Source organism: Globicephala melas, chromosome X, assembly GCF_963455315.2.
Source record: "Globicephala melas chromosome X, mGloMel1.2, whole genome shotgun sequence".
In the NCBI taxonomy this organism is placed as follows: domain Eukaryota; kingdom Metazoa; phylum Chordata; class Mammalia; order Artiodactyla; family Delphinidae; genus Globicephala; species Globicephala melas.
Window position 1 is genome coordinate 35,815,695 of NC_083335.1, and position 16,354 is coordinate 35,832,048.

A 16,354-nucleotide genomic window follows, 5' to 3' on the forward strand; every position below is an offset into this window, starting at 1 on the left:
AATTTTTAACGTGCCATTTTAGTTACTGGGCAAAATATATAATCTTCATCTTATAATCCTTGGGGAAAGTCATTCTGGACCCAAAAAGTAAATTCATTTCCTTATTTTGTTCGTAGAAAAATAATAGAGACCTTGCTCTGGCACATTGCTGAGGTACATTTGAATCTTCATGATTACTAGTCAGCATGTTCTCCTGGTCATATATAGTAGCACCATTGGTGGCAGCAGTGGTAAAGTTGGGGAGAGTGAGACATTGCATCCTGGGAAATATATATATATATATATATATATATATATATATATATATATATATATCACATTTAAAAACACACAAGGAATTCTTCAAAATGTTATGTCCTCTTCATGCACACTTGACATCGACTAATACGTGTCCTCAAGTCTCCTGCTTTCAGCGTTTCTGACTGAGGTTTGCTGGGAAATAAGAAACAAGATTATCAGATTAGCCTTTTCTGGTATTTGGTTCAAATTCATATGTAAACATTCTCTTTGTGTTTCAGTAGCTCTTCTGATGACTTACTGGTTAACTTCTGAGCAATGCAGTCTAACGCAATGACTGCTATAGCCTAAGAGTCATTAGTGGTCATAGGTATTTTTGTGATTCTCCTCCCTGCCGCCATTACACTTGTCTATTTGTCTCTCCCTCTCTTTCTCTTATACATTTTTTTAATGGTCCTAGAACAAGAGGGATCTGGGCAATTGATGATGAATAAATGATAATACGTAACACATAACAATTACATAAAGATAATACATAAGAAAAATATTAATGATAACAAAAAAGCAACATATAAAAATAAATTGAAATTGAAAAAAAATTCCAATAGGATAAAGTATCCTGAGGTACATGTATCATATGTGGTCTTACTCATTCAAACACTTGGATGAGAGCCTTGAAAACATTCTGGGAAAGGAGACTACTGGACTGGGGAAGGCAACACAGATTATTGCTTCAATTTCTGGGGTGGCTTCAGTCGCTCACTTGTTATTGAGCAGGTCACATAACCTTTCCTTGCTCTGTTTTGCTTTTGAAGAATTATTACCAAGCCATCCCAAACTACATATACCTATTATTAGCCAAGTCTGCTTTGCTGACCAGAGTCTGGTATATGAGGAGAACAAGCAAGAATAAACGACATGGTCCTTTAAATCCCTAATATTTGTTGGGTATAAACCATCCATGAACTGCCTCTCTGTTCGCTAGCACCTCTGAACGAAGCTTAGGACCTAAACTAAAGCCATAAGCACCTTACCTGAACATGTCTGACACATCTACAGTTGCCAGCCAAAAGCTGTAGGAGTTGGCATAATAGTTGCAGGTCCCCCGCCCATGACACTCAATGAAGGGAGCTGAACGAAACTCTTCCAAGCAGGAACCAGGGGAGGCCAGGGCTTGACCTGAGCCCTCTGCCCCTGCACTTGTGTGCTAGAAAAGACAAGGGAAAATGTGCCACAATACCCATGTGCCATGATACCCTAGTGAACATCCAAAGATATATGCTGAGCTGGGCCAAAAATTCAAAGCCAGTGAAGGAACTAGAGCCAGAGGTAACAGAACAGTATCCACACCAAAGGTATCCAACAGAAGAAACAGGCAGATTATGAAAATATGTTCCAGCAAATGTATGAGAGGGAACACAGTGCTTGGATAGAAGCTATATGAGGTTCAAGCTTCTTACTACGTAGATGATAGGGATTCCTCATATTAGATAGAAATGTAGATATGACGGACAGTCAGCTTTGATGACAAAGACAAGGAAGAGTGTTGCATACCATCATGAAGGAATAACCAATCCAGAGAGAATCCCATCCCTGAGGACAACGGGGAATCTGGATGGTCTGACTGTGAACGGCAATCACCACGGCCGGAGCTTCACATACTGCACATCTGGTAAGGGAAAGGCAGAAGGAACACAATCTACAGGGTAAGCATATGGGAAATAGCAGTCCCTCTTCTTTGGAAGGCTTCCTGGTATAAAAGCCCATTAAGGTGTCTTCAGTGCTCAGAAAAAGAGGAGAAAAATGCACTTTGAGAATCGCTTTTGCATAAGCCCAGTCTCCCAATATACATAATAAATTTATAAATGAAAAGTGTAAGCTTTTTTAAAAAGAAACTACAGAACCACTGCTATAGCATTTTCATTTTCTATTCTGCCCTAAATTTGTATCCATACTTGCTATAGTCAATGTCATAATTGCTGTAAGAGTTTGGCTCAGTGTACTGCACATACTACTTGCTGTCAAAGTGCCCAACTGGAGGGGAGACATTTAGTAATGCTAAAACTGTGGTAAGAACAATGTCTAGTAAACTTAAAAAGACAAGAAACAGACACTTTCTTAATCCCCACCCATTATTTTTGGCCCAAAGGATATTTATTAACCATTTGGCCATATCTGTAGAAGTACAACATACCCAGAATGCTGGGCAAGTACCCAGGCACTTGCAGATGTGGCTTAAATCTATAAAATCAAGTAAAATACAGCTAAGTCTACCAAATCTTTAGTAAAGAGCATGAGGGTACCTTTTGAAATATGACTAAACCAATTTGGTAAAGTTTATCTACAAAATAGGGAATGCCTTTAGGGGATCTTTTATTCCCAAGGTTGGGACTGACAAAAAAAAAAATCACACACAAAAAAATGAATTCCCAAAGGATTAGGGCAAATATATTGAAAAGGGCACCATGAATTTGCTATTAAGAGAGGCTGAACGAGGTTTAACCTTTATATTCAATGTCAAAGAAACTAGAGTTTCCAATGATTCACCCTTTATGGTTACTAGACTCCTAGGTCAATTAGGTCATGATCAGAATGAAAATGGCAATATCTAACATGCCTAGGAGGTCGAGTTAAACTAGGGTTCTAATGTAGCAACACTGTAGGAAATCTCTATTAATGGTACCACCCTCCTCTTAGTTACTCATGCGCCAAGTCTCAGCTACCACTTTCTCCTTCCCATAACTAATCATGCCAAATCTTATTTATTCTATTAATGTGATACATGTACCCTACTGAGAGTTCCAATCCACTCCTACCAGGACTACAGCGATATTCTCAATCTAACTGCTCTCTCCACCTCTGGACTATCCCCTTTGAAATCCATGTTATACACTGATGTTTCTGTAATCTTCCCTGAAAGCTCAAAAATGTCAGATGTCCCCATTACATACCAAATAAATTCAGAACTAAAATCTAACATTTGAAGCCTTCTACAGTCTAGGTCCAAGCTAACTTTCTGATCTCTTCTCCCTCTGCAACTTTTAGAAACTACATTCTAGACCTATCAGTCTACAACCCATTCCAATGTTCTCTACCTAGTATGCCTTTCTCCCTTATAAATGCCTGTGTCTCAAGTCCTTTACATCCTTCAAGGGCTAAGCAGTTCAAAACGTGTTTCTTCCATATAGTCATCTCAGATTTCTCTAGCTGGAATTAAATATCCCTTTCCCAATGCTTTCATAACACTTTACTGGATCTATTGCAGCACTTAGCCCAAGCCTGATACATATTAATTTACATATATTTGCCTAGTGACTAGACTGTGAGCTTTTTTTGTATATTACACTAGTCTATCATGGGTCCTGGTCAAAAGTAGATCCCTGATAAATATGGATCAAACTACATACTGCACTGAGTATTATAAAGGCACCTCTACTCTACCTAACCTGAGATGAATATGATCAGATTATTAGCTTTGGACTCATTTCTAACTAGCTAAAGTAACTAGCTAAACTAACTGGAGATTGATAAAAATCAAAGGTATACCAGTGTCTCACCGACTAATGAATGGCTGGATGCTCTGGCCCTTCAGGGGCTCCATGCTCATTGGCATGGGCTCTGGGGTGGAGAGCCAGTAAGAATAGTCATTTCTTGAAGCAAAGTTGCAAACATTATTGATGTTGCAGAACATGAAAGGCATGGTACTGAAGCGACGAAGGCAGCTGCCGGCCGTTCCTGGGAAGAATGGGGAGAAAAAGAAAAAATGTCATGATGATTAGTTTCTTCTAACATACTAACAACCTTTTAAAGAGGAACTTTCCCCCATCTCTTAGATAATAAAGATACTTTAATTCTTCAGTTATAAGATGCACATTTACTCATATTTTTACATCTCTAAAATCAGGACAGATCTTACAACTTATGTAGACATTTATTGTGGTAGCTTATTATATACTCCCCAGCACTGTTTTTAAACTGGTGAGGCATCTTATAAACAATGGTGTCTTACGGAGAATATTGGGTAATTTATTGTAGACGAGTGAAAGGCACACACTGATTCCTTATAATATCATATCAGTATTACCTCTCCAGGCTGTCCTCGCTTCTTCCAAGACATCCCCAGTATATGTCTTATGTGGGTTCACAATCTCTTTAAGCCTAGGGAAAACTGTAGTGCTGACTAATATGCACAGCAACCATGGACAGGTTTGCAGGTAAATAATACAAGGGAAAAAAGTAAATAAGGGAGAAAGGAAGAACGTAAGGGGAAAAAAAAGGAAAGGAACTAGAGTCTTTAAATTTCTGAGCTGGTAGGGGCAATAGAGGTTATCTCTACCAGCGATTAGGCCATTCTTTTCTCATTTACTCACAAAAGAATGATGAAAAATGATGTAACCCCCTCACACATTTTTAAGTTGACATCTCAAATTTTTCATCAGAAGTTTAAATTGATACTGTGCCAGTTATTAAGTTATTGGTTATTGTCTCTTGGCTTCAAACCCACCCTTCTATACTTTGTCATATCGGAGCCTGGAATTTTGCAAACCACATTTCAACATTGCCAGCTGTCATTTGTAGTGTTTTGTGAATATTTATATTTAAAAACAAACTTTGACATCACTCTTTTAAATGTATCCAATGTAAGTATTTGAAACCTAACAATAAACCTTTTGAAAAGTGCATAAACTCATCTTTAATAACTGGAAATTATACAGTGCTCCTTTTGCATTTGGAAATTATATTTCCATTCCACTTCTCTTACACAGTTTTATCCTAATGTATTTTTTTTTATTTTTGAAAGTCTTTTACTGATTATCCAATCATAGTTTTCTGAAACAAAAATTTAAAGTAACTTTTAAAAACTTTCTGTGACCCTAAGGCTTTACATGTTAAATATTTTATTTTGAATGGTCATCATCATAATAATTACTAATTCACATTGATCAAAAAGATAGTTTATTATAAATTTTGATAATTACTAAACGTTAAAAGAAAACTTTTATTGGAAATGCATTTCCTAATGAGATGGATTAGAAGTGAATTATAGAGCCTGAGTTGATGGAGACTTTAACAAAGCCATTATTTTGAATTGTTCCTCTGAATTTGTCCCCTAGAGGTTTTCATGTTTCAAGGCAATATGCCATAGTATGAGTCTTTTATAAAGTGGGAGATGCGTGGTAGTGAAAGGGGACGTGGGAAACAAGATTATCCAAAGCACATACACAGGCAGTTCGACTTTAGGAGAAAGTACATATGAAAGTTGAGGATTTGTAAACTAAGTCCTTTAAAATTATACATTGGAAATTCCTCATGTATCCAAAGGGGTATGCTTATCTCAGGCTGAAGGTGACTGACAAAAGACCAATAATTCTTAAAACTGGTAGACTGTCAGAATCACTGGGAATTTTTATATAATAGGTTTGGGATGGGCCTAGGAACCTTTTCAAAAGTTCCCCAGGTTGAAAAGCATTGATGTATTGTAATTTATACTTTTTTCAGAAAAAAATGGCTCAGAGGGGTGAATGATTTCAAAGTCAAGTGAGAGCAAATAACAAAACTGACATAACTGAAAAACGAATGGGTTTAGAATTGGTAGGTGTTACAAATGAAACTATCTTCAAAATAGAAACAGACTCACAGACATAGAGGACAGACTTGTGGTTGCCAAGGGGTAGGGGGTTTGGGGAGGGTTGAACTGGGAGTCTGAAGTTAGTAGATGCAAACTATTATGTATAGAATGGATAAGCAACAAGGTCCTACTGTATATAGCACAGGGAACTATATTCAGTATCCTGAGATAAACCATAATGGAAAAGAATATAAAAAAGAATGCATATATATGTATAACTGAATCACTTTGCTGTACAGCAGAAATTAACACAACATTGTAAATCAGCTATACTTCAATAAATAAAAAAGAATTGGTAGGTGTTGGAGTCAATTCTTATCTCCATCACTTTCTGAGTGTGTGGTTTTGAATAAGTCACTTAACCGCTTAGCCAGTTTGTGTGTGTGTGTGTGTGTGTGTGTGTGTGTGTGTGTGTGTGTGTGTGTGTGCGCGCGCGCGCACGCGCGTGCATGTGGGTGTGTGTAGTGGAAAAATACAATACTTGTCCTATATCATTCTTGATCATAGTTGTGAAAATCAAATTGGATAATGAATATGAAAGTACTTTTAAATTATAAAGTAATTTAAAAATAAAACTAACATTACTAATCAGGGACAGAGATGGAAATATCCCTGGTCTCAGAAAGAAAAGGAAGATGTGCATAAAAGGAATGCCCATAATGATGAAAACATGGGTGTTTGGTTGTATTTATGCTGTAGGCTACCTATAATGATGCAGAATTCTGGTTATAGTTTCTAAACATTCAAAGAGACTGTGATCTCATGAACTCTCAATGCCTCTATTAACACTATAGACTAATGGTTCCTAGTATGCTTTTTTTCTCCCAGACAGAACAGTTTTAGTATTCAGTGTGTTTCCTCCACCCTCTTTTCTATACACCATAATCCTTTCACTAATCCAGCAGAGACTATGTATTTACTTAATCAGGTGATTGTTTCCTTAACATCAAACCTATAACTATTCTTTGCTTAGCCATCAAGATATCTCCAGTTTGATCCTTGAGTGAGCTCTAAGCATAGACCCTGCAATCCAGTATCACACTTGGGATCTTGGGCCCTATCATGGCCTTCCTATGTCTGAGGCATAAGCTGTACCTGAGTCAGGGCCAGTTTATAGCCTCTACGTCTGAATACATACTATGATGGGTCTCGTTTGACCAGATACACACATTTTGAAAAGTTATAGTGATATACAGGGTAAGAGATCCCATTTTTTCTTTGCATTACATTTGTGAATTTCATGATGTTCAAAAACTTCTAATGCTTTCTATTCACTAGATAGGTTAGAGATTTGAAGTTTATAAGCTTGATTACGGGTATAAGCTAGCCTCTGACAGTAAAGAGAGAACGGAATAAAAGGAGAAAAAGTTTATGGGAGGGCTTCCCTGGTGGCACAGTGGTTGAGAGTCCGCCTGCTGATGCAGGGGACACGGGTTTGTGCCCCGGTCCGGGAAGATCCCACATGCCGCGGAGCGGCTGGGCCCATGAGCCATGGCCGCTGAGCCTGCGCGTCCGGAGCCTGTGCTCCACAACGGGAGAGGCCACAATAGTGAGAGGCCCGTGTACCGCAAAAAAAAAAAGTTTATGGGAGAAAAACTAGAGAAAATTATCTAAAAGATAAGAGTATTTTCATAATAAAGATTTGTTGATTCTAAAATTAGAAAAAGATGCTACATAAAGAAAGCAAAAGAGAGAAGGAAAAGTAGCAGAGGGAAGATGAAAAGAAAAAAAGAGAAGTAGAAGAGAAAGAAGAAAGTTGTTTGGCAAACTCCTACTTTATTAGGCTCTTTAAAATGACCTGTGACTACTGGCTTCCATGTAGGTAGATGTGCCTGGCAGGTGTGGCCATGTGCCCTGGAACAGAGTGAGCACAGCAGACCTCTGGAGGTCTCTGTTGCTGCAGAACTGTTTTCACAGAATGGCCCAGGTAAAGAGACTTCAGAAGGCCTCTTACTATGGAGACCCCAGAAACTGGAGACGTAGACTATCTTCTTAAATGTCGTTATGGAGGCAGAAGGGATAGTGATTTCTAAAATAGGCAGCCCCAGGTCAAACAATGGGGCCTCAAAATGAAAAGTCAGAATTCCAGAAAAAGAAATGTTAGGGATTTGGAAGAGGTCTTGAAAGTCATTCAGTCCAGCCTCATCCCATCAACAAAACTGCCCACCCTATAGCATAGAGAAGATACATGAGAACACATTAAATGAAGTGGATCCTATATGGAAATATGGTGCTTTGTACAGCTTTAAACTACTCTGATAACACTTTATAAAGCTAAGGTGCTTATTCATGAACTAGCAAAATTAAGCAATGACCTTACTTTCTTTGATCTAGAATCCAAGATTCTCTTCAGCACTTATCTTTAACTTGATAAAGACCAGTGTCAGGAAAGAGGAAACTATCTCCCATGAGTTACGAACACTGCCCACTTAAGCAGCTATACTATAGAGAGCCCAGAGAATCTGTTTCCTCAATAACTAAGCTAACAAAAGTACATATGGCCCTTTCCAAATGCCTTGCTTTAGGCCAAGAATTGTACCTCACACTAGCTAATCAATGCTTTTAGTTTAAAGTTAAATATTATTTATTTAAAACATATAGTGAATATATTCAGCTGCCCTTGACATGATCTTCAGTTTAGAAGCCCCAAAAGAATAGAGAGAGACACTTTGGCCAAGGCTACTCTAGAACCCAACAAGATTTTCAAAACAAAAACAAAATGCATAGTAAGAAATAAGATGCTGATTATCTCACCCAAGTCTTGACCGTGAGCTCTTTTATTTCCTTGTACATACAGGAGAGAAAAGCCTTCATAAACCTGGATAGTTCCCTGTGGGCATTGTGGTGCATCTGTTGTCTGGCTGTGACGTGTGATGAGAAATCCATGGGCAACAGAGGAGGTTCCAGGGGGACCTGGGGGACCTTGCAATCCATCTGGCCCGGGGGGACCATCCAAACCACGGATACCTATTTCCAAAGAATCATCAGTATACAAATTAAGTAAGCTCTGATTCCCTATTTTGGCTATCGACACAACATTATGACCTTGTTTGATTAGTTAATATTTATAGAATGTCTACAAAGGCATTGTCAGATATCATGGATTTGGAGATAAATAAAATACAGTCCCTGCCCTCAAAGAGATTTAAATGTATTCTTTTTCTTCTGAAATTGGTTGATGACATTAGGCACTAAATAAATACTGAGTGAATGGAACATTAGATGGGAAAATGTGATGCTTATTTGGGGGGTTTGTGTTATCTAGTCTCTTGCTGTACTAAAGGAGTGCAAACCCCATGACGAAATTTCAGCCTGCTGTTTTGTTCATCAACGAGAAAGGAGGGGTGTGGCTGCCATCAACCTGCCAGCTTCAGTGCTGATAAACATTTTCCTTTGAATCTGTCTGGGGAATTATTCTCAGGCGTACCTTTTTGTTTAGAGAATAGGCTGGGTACTCTAAGGAAACTTTTCAAAATGTCTAATTTCAATCTACCACTGGTTCCCATTCTCCATTTGGCCACTCGACTTGAGCTTATTTAAAAATTTTCTCTATTTACAGGCCTTTGGCCACTGTGTGTATAGATTTTCATTTGGGGGAATTTCACAGCAATGCCCATATATGTGATGAAGATGGCACTAACTTGTTTCTTCCCTAGAAATACAGTTAATGAAACAGGAGGGTGTTGGTTCTAGGAGCAACACAGTTATCACCAACCTGCCTTGTTGCCGCTGCTAGTTTTTACCAATACAAACCTTTATGTTTATATTATTTAGAGTTATATTTATATTATCTAAAGTTGTTAAAACATATTGAGGGACTTCCCTGGTGGCGCAGTGGTTAAGAATCCGCCTGCCAATGAAGGGGACACAGGTTCGAGTCCTGGTCCGGGAAGATCCCACATGCTGCGGAGCAACTAAGCCCGTGCACAACTACTGAGCCTGTGCTCTAGAGCCTGTGAGCCACAACGACTGAGCCTGCGTGCTACAACTAGTGAGTCCATGTGCCACAACTACTGAAGCCCACGCGCCTAGAGCCCGGGCTCCGCAACAAGAGAAGCCACCACAATGAGAAGACCACACACCGCAACAAAGAGTAGACCCCGCTCGCCGCAACTAGAGAAAGCCCACGCGCAGCAATGAAGACCCAACGCAGCCAAAAATAAATAAATAAATAAAATAAATTTATTCAAAAAACATTGAAAATTATCAGAAGTTAAGTACAGTGAGTACCTGGAAAATCCTCATTTTGAGGAAAAGCTGGGTTTTCCAGTGCTCTAAACACATAAATAAAAACCACCTTTCTATGCTTCTCTTATATTGGCACATCTGTGTCATCCCATTTTTCCCAAGCAACAGACTCCCTACCTAGCTATGCTCTCTCAAGAGGAGGCTCTCACAGCTTCAATCGGAGGCCGTATGTCCAGAGGTCCCCCAGACTTAAAAACTAGTATCAGCAGCATGTCTCACCTGGCTGGCCTGGTAAACCTGGGTCTCCTTTGTGCCCTCCTGCACCATCAAAGCCAGGGAGTCCATTGCGTCCAGGATCTCCTGGAGGGCCAATTGGACCTATAGGAAAATGAAGTAGGGTTTTCAAATGAGGGTAGAATAAATCCACATCCAGATAGATTTGGGACACTTAGGTCCTCGAGTGTCACTGAAGTCATAATCTGGTTTTGTCTTTAATTCAGATAAATGAAGGAACAGCTCAAGCCCAGGACAAAAGAAGCAGACAAGGATTTAGCTTTAATTTTAAACAATTCATTTGCCTCTGTGGAGATTTCCATAATATGGCAGTTGTGTTCTCCTCGCCTTCAGAACAAGATAGAGCGCAAGGCCAACTTTTATTATATATCTCACCATAGGCAAGGCTGTTACTGCCTGGTACACTTTATTTATGAAAAAACTGCTATTAAGCCACCTGATAAAACAGAAAGACAAGTTAGTTTCTAGCTTTCTTTTTAATCAAAGTTTGCTGCAAGCATAGAGTCAAATGGCCAACTAGATAGGATTTAGTTTGAAAATCAGGCGGCCTCACAGTGGGGAACTGATAGCCCACCAAATCAGCCTTCTATCCTTCTTGTGGTTGGGATAGAGAAAGCACCATATCTTAAATGCATATTAATTTCATTACAGAGATTTTAACAACATTAACCTAATCATTCAAGTTAGGATAGCCAGAGGAGTTAAAAGAAATTGGACTAGGCCTAAAAGAAATTAGGGCATGAGAAATGAACACTTTCAAGGAGAAAAGGAAATGGAACCTAGTGGTCTGGTATTCTACTAGTTGCTGAGACTCCTATCGTCAGAGACAAACTCTAACAAGTGAAAGAAGAATGAGGGAAATGTTTTCAAATACATAAGGCTTAAAAAGATGATCTACAAAGGTACCTGGTAAACCTTGAGGTCCTGGTAGTCCTGGTAGACCTTTTAATCCAGGCTGGCCTGGAACCCCTGGTGGACCAGCATCTCCTTTGATTACAATACTCTGTCCTGAAGGACCAGGTAATCCAGGGGGGCCTAAGAGGCAAAGCACATGAAGTTGAAGGTAGGGAAGAGAAAGGTCGGAAAGAACGGATGCCAAAGTAACCTCAGATCAGAATAAGAATTGGTTTGAGAGAAACAAGTTACATGTATTAGAATTTGCTGTGTCCAACAGAAATCTGTTTGGGAAAATTATCATTATCTCACCCAAAAGGCTGAAAAAATGAATAATTTTCTTAGGGTCCATGGACAAATTAGGCATATTGTCTCAATTTTCAAGCCTTGAATCATGACTCGGTTACAAGAAAGTCTAATCCACTGCAAATCTGTGAACACTGGTGTCAAGGTTAGACAATTCTATTTGCTGTAGAGTCCATTCTGATTCTAACATCATTTGCGGTTCTTGTTTGTTGTGCTTGTCAAGGGACCCACTGAACTAACTAGTAGAGGAATTTAGTAGATGCTCTGTTTCACAGTTTACAGGAAACCTCTTTAAGTCTCTCAGCAAAAAGAACTCTTTTCATATTAAAAATACACAAACATACTTATGTGACTTGCTCTTGTGATCTATTCAAGTGAATACGGGAAAGTTAGTATAAAGGTCAATAAAAATCTCATTGAAGCATTCTTGTTGGTCCTGCATCTACCTTAAACTTAAAAGGTCTGCTCCTGATATTACGTTATTGAAATAGAGAGCTTGAGAAGATTAGTTCATAGAGGGAGAGTCCTGCCTATTTCCCCTCAGTTGTTGGGGACTGAGACTCTGAAAGTTTTGGTTGAAAGGCAGAATGCAAACTTTCAAATTCTTCAATGAGTTTAAGTATCAGGTATAACCAGCTCCAGAAATAACTCTTACCTGGGGGGCCAATAAGTCCTGGATCCCCCTCAGGGCCAGTTGAACCAGGTTCTCCACTGGGTCCTTTCATGCCTGCAAAGAAGGTACACACAATTGCACAGCAAAGCAACAGGGCCACAGCCTTTACCCAGCCAAATCAGAAAATGGGTGTCTTCTCCCAAAGTAGTTTAATGTAAAGAGGGAAACTTCCAAACACCCCTTCAAATACCTGGAAATCCTGGAACACCAGGGAGACCAGGATCTCCTTTCATTCCATTGAGACCTGGCCGGCCAGGATTACCCTGAATAAATAAAATCATTAATTTTAGAAAAAAGTTGGGGGGAGGGAAGGAAGTGAGGGCATAGGTGGTGATTTGTAGCACTGGCTCTAGAGTCAGACTTCCAGGATTCAAAACCCAATTCACCTCTAATTAGCTTATGTGACCTTGAGTTGTTTAACTTCTTTGATGCATCATTTTCTCACCTCTAACATACAGAAAATAATAGTATCTACTCCATGAAGTTGTTGTGAGGACTACATGAGATAATTCATATTAAGTACTTAGAAAACTGATTGGCATATGATGTATACTTAATAAATTTAGTTATTATTTTACTATCATTAACAAAGGCACTTTTTTTTTTTTGTGGTATGCGGGCCTCTCACTGTTGTGGCCTCTCCCATTGTGGAGCACAGGCTCCGGACGCGCAGGCTCAGCGGCCACGGCTCACGGGCCCAGCCGCTCCACGGCATGTGGGATCTTCCCAGACCGGGGCACGAACCCGTGTCCCCTGCATCGGCAGGCGGACTCTCAATCACTGCACCACCAGGGAAACCCGGCACTTCTTTTTTAGTGTAGCCCTGATGTGGTAAGTGTGTGAATTAGAATCTAAGAAATGATAAAGTCTGAAAGACTAAGCAAAAAAATATAGTGGGTTTGAGGACCCAGGAAAACAATGGGAAGAAGAAGAGTTGAAAATAACTCTAGAATGGATCTAAAGGGAAAATAAGTGTGGAACGATGCAGCTCTTATTAGTAGTAATGAAAAAAGAGGCAAGGCTGGAACATCTTATGCCCAAACGTAAGAAAGAACTTTAAAACGGGGGGCATGTCAGAAAGTCACAGGATCCAGCTTGAAGGAGCTCCCAAATCTAGGACAGGTTGAGCATCAAAATAAGTAATAATAGAATAAAAATTATGAATCATTGAAGAGAATGAGAATTTATGAGTCCATAATGATAACAAATAGTAAATAGAAGAGAAGGGAGGCTCTTGCTTACAGTAGGGCTGAGTGGTATATGTGGAGGTAGTTGCCACTATCACAGTATTGAACAGTTGAGGCAAAAATCATAAATAGATATTATATCTAGGGAGAAATTTTGATGTGGAATAGTATATATATTTGCATTATCTTAATGTGTCTTCCTGTAGTTTTGCTTATCAGTTACAAGGGGAAGAATAGTAACCATGCAGTGGAGAAACGAGGCAACAACTTGATGGGAAGATCAAAATTAAGATAACTAATGAAGGGCAGATGAACACCATGGGCCTCCATATCTGAGAACACACAACTCATGGAGTATTCCAACTGGGGATGTATAACCTGAATCTAATTATGAAGAAACAGCAGACAAAAGAAGAAACATTCTTTTTTTTTTTTTAAATGTGAACGGGCTACATTTCTTCAAAAATGTCAAGGTTATGAAAGAAAAAAATAGGTTTAGAAACTGTTTCAGATTGAGGGAGAATAAAGAGATATAACAGTTAAATGCAACGCATAGTTTGGTCTGGATCTTATTTTGGATGAGGAAAAATGCTATAAAGGATATTACTAAGTCAATTGATACAATTAGAACATGTGGGCAGAAATAAAAATGTTACATCGATGCTCAATTTCCTGAAGTTGAGAACTGTACTATGGTTATATAAAAGAATATATTTAATTTTAGGAAATATTACACACTGAAGTATTTAGTGATAAAGGGACATGATAGATACAACTTATTCCCAAATATTTCAGAAAAAAATACATAATTATACACACACACGCATACACACACAACATACATACAGAGAGCAAATGGGGCAAGACATTAACAATTGGTTCATCTGGGTAAATGTGGTTTTTCACCATTCTTGCAATTTTCCTATAAGTTTAACATTATTTCCAAACAAAAATTAGAAAGGTGCAAATGTAAGAACTTGCATGAAAGAAAATGAACAGAACTCGACAATACCAGATTTAGAAAATGTTGGCATCAGACAGTAGTCTTGAATCAGGCATAGTGACATGTGAACTGGAAGGACATGGGAAATGAATGAGGTAGGAAGTGAGTAGAGAATGAATAAAGAGAAGATTAAAATTTTAAGTCTAGATGTCTAGAAGAATAGTGATAACAGGAAAAAATCGTTAGTTGTTAGAAAGCTTTAAGGACAATTTCTTTATAGATATTTTTTTCTGCTATAAAACAGCCATCAGAGTTAAAAGACTGAGCCCAGACTCTGTTGGCTGCAAAATCTAACAACAGTCCTCCTGAATGAAGGAAGGAAGCTTTGAGGATCCATAAAGAAGTATGTGACTTTCTGGGTCACTCAAACGAAGGTGGAAAACACATGAACACAGACGTGGGGATATGCTATTATTCTCTTTTTACAGGTAAAGACAGAAACACAAAGTGTCTGTCTGCCTTCCTCACAGACACAAAGTAGAAGTGTACAGAGGAGCTGAAATCTGACCCTAACTCTATCTAATTTCAAAGTCTAAAATATCCCCACACTCACCATGATTACTTCTCTATGGAAGGACTACTCCTCCACATGCAATGCTCTCATATATATATATATATATATATATATATATATATATATATAGCTTAGTCAAGAGCTTTGACCAGTAAATGCTAATTAAAATAATGCAATTTGGAATTCTCATTTGGAATGCAAGCACCCACACCCCTTCCTCACCAAACACTCCCATTTCCTACCTGGAGTCCTGGTGGTCCTTGATCACCTTTCAAACCAGACAAACCAGGTTGCCCAGGTTGGCCCGGGTTTCCTCTCTCTCCTTTAATGCCCCCAATTCCAGGGAGACCCCGGGGACCTTCTGGACCTGGTAGACCTTGATAATGCAAAACAAATAATCACATTTCAGTATAACATAAGAATAGCATCAAAGTCAGGCTTTTACATTATCCAAATACTATTAGTCATCTAAATACTATTAGTTTGCAGAATAAAATCCAGACTACATTAAATATATAGATCCATGCTGACTCTCTAATGTAAAGTGGGCTGGGTTCTTTTTGTTATTAACACTGGTTTGCAGACTCTTTTAGTTTGTATTTTATTATATATTTAATCCAATAAGCTCATATCTAAAGGAAGGACTTTGGACATTATAATAAAGATTGCTTCTGTAATCCCTAAGTGTTTAAGTGAACCAAAAGAGACACCATAGGACACTGTTCTCAAATTGGAAATGCATCAGAATACCCAGGAGGGCTTGTTAAAATAGATTCCTGGGTCTAACCCCAGAGTTCTGAATCTTGTTAGGCTGGAGAGGGGCCCAAGAATTTGCATTCTAACAAATGCCCTATAGATAAACTAGTGTCCTGTAGCTGAAGTTGCTGGTTCATGACCACACTTCGTAGGGCAATCAGGGATTCAAACCATTTGTCTCATTGTGATTAAAATAAAATTTCTTTACTTGTAAGTAGTTACTTTTATTCAGCTTGTATTACTATGTAATTAAGATAGTTATTTAAGCAAACTAATTGTTTAATTTCATTTTAGTGACATGCTTAATACATGGGAATATTTTAGTGTCAGAAAGTTATTGATTCAATATAGTACTTTTGAATTTATTTTAAATATGTTTTTGTATTATTTACAGTTTAAATATTTCTGAAGAGAAATAAAGGATTTGGCATATAACTTCTGAATAAATAATTTAAAAGGGGATTTGGTAAGCTCTTTCCTTATTCTGTGTTTTAAACTTTTCTTCCTAAATAAAGATATCAGGTCCATTAGGCAACCAAGAAGATCTGATAAATGGCCACATTTTTCTCACCAGGTGCGAAATAGCTGTTCCTTGCCTGCAGTGTGCTAAGCAATAGCTGAGGTGGAGACTAAGTAGTCCTGCCTTAAGAAAATAATTACGAAGCCCCAAATA

General features: G+C 38.5%; 1 protein-coding gene across 2 annotated transcripts in view; it reads right to left on the reverse strand.

Moving 5' to 3' along the window:
• Positions 1 to 340: 340 nt before the first annotated feature.
• COL4A5 (collagen type IV alpha 5 chain) overlaps positions 341 to 16,354 on the reverse strand; it is a 217,326-nt gene continuing 201,312 nt past the window's right edge. For both annotated transcript variants that reach the window (XM_030835774.2, XM_060291930.1), the window contains 10 exons: positions 15,168 to 15,301; positions 12,412 to 12,484; positions 12,204 to 12,275; positions 11,255 to 11,383; positions 10,334 to 10,432; positions 8,621 to 8,833; positions 3,795 to 3,972; positions 1,792 to 1,906; positions 1,272 to 1,444; positions 341 to 432 (listed from right to left, as the gene is read on the reverse strand). In XM_030835774.2, the coding sequence (XP_030691634.1) occupies positions 351 to 432; positions 1,272 to 1,444; positions 1,792 to 1,906; positions 3,795 to 3,972; positions 8,621 to 8,833; positions 10,334 to 10,432; positions 11,255 to 11,383; positions 12,204 to 12,275; positions 12,412 to 12,484; positions 15,168 to 15,301 (1,268 nt within the window). In that variant the 3' untranslated portion in view covers positions 341 to 350. The remainder of the gene's footprint in view (positions 433 to 1,271; positions 1,445 to 1,791; positions 1,907 to 3,794; positions 3,973 to 8,620; positions 8,834 to 10,333; positions 10,433 to 11,254; positions 11,384 to 12,203; positions 12,276 to 12,411; positions 12,485 to 15,167; positions 15,302 to 16,354) is intronic.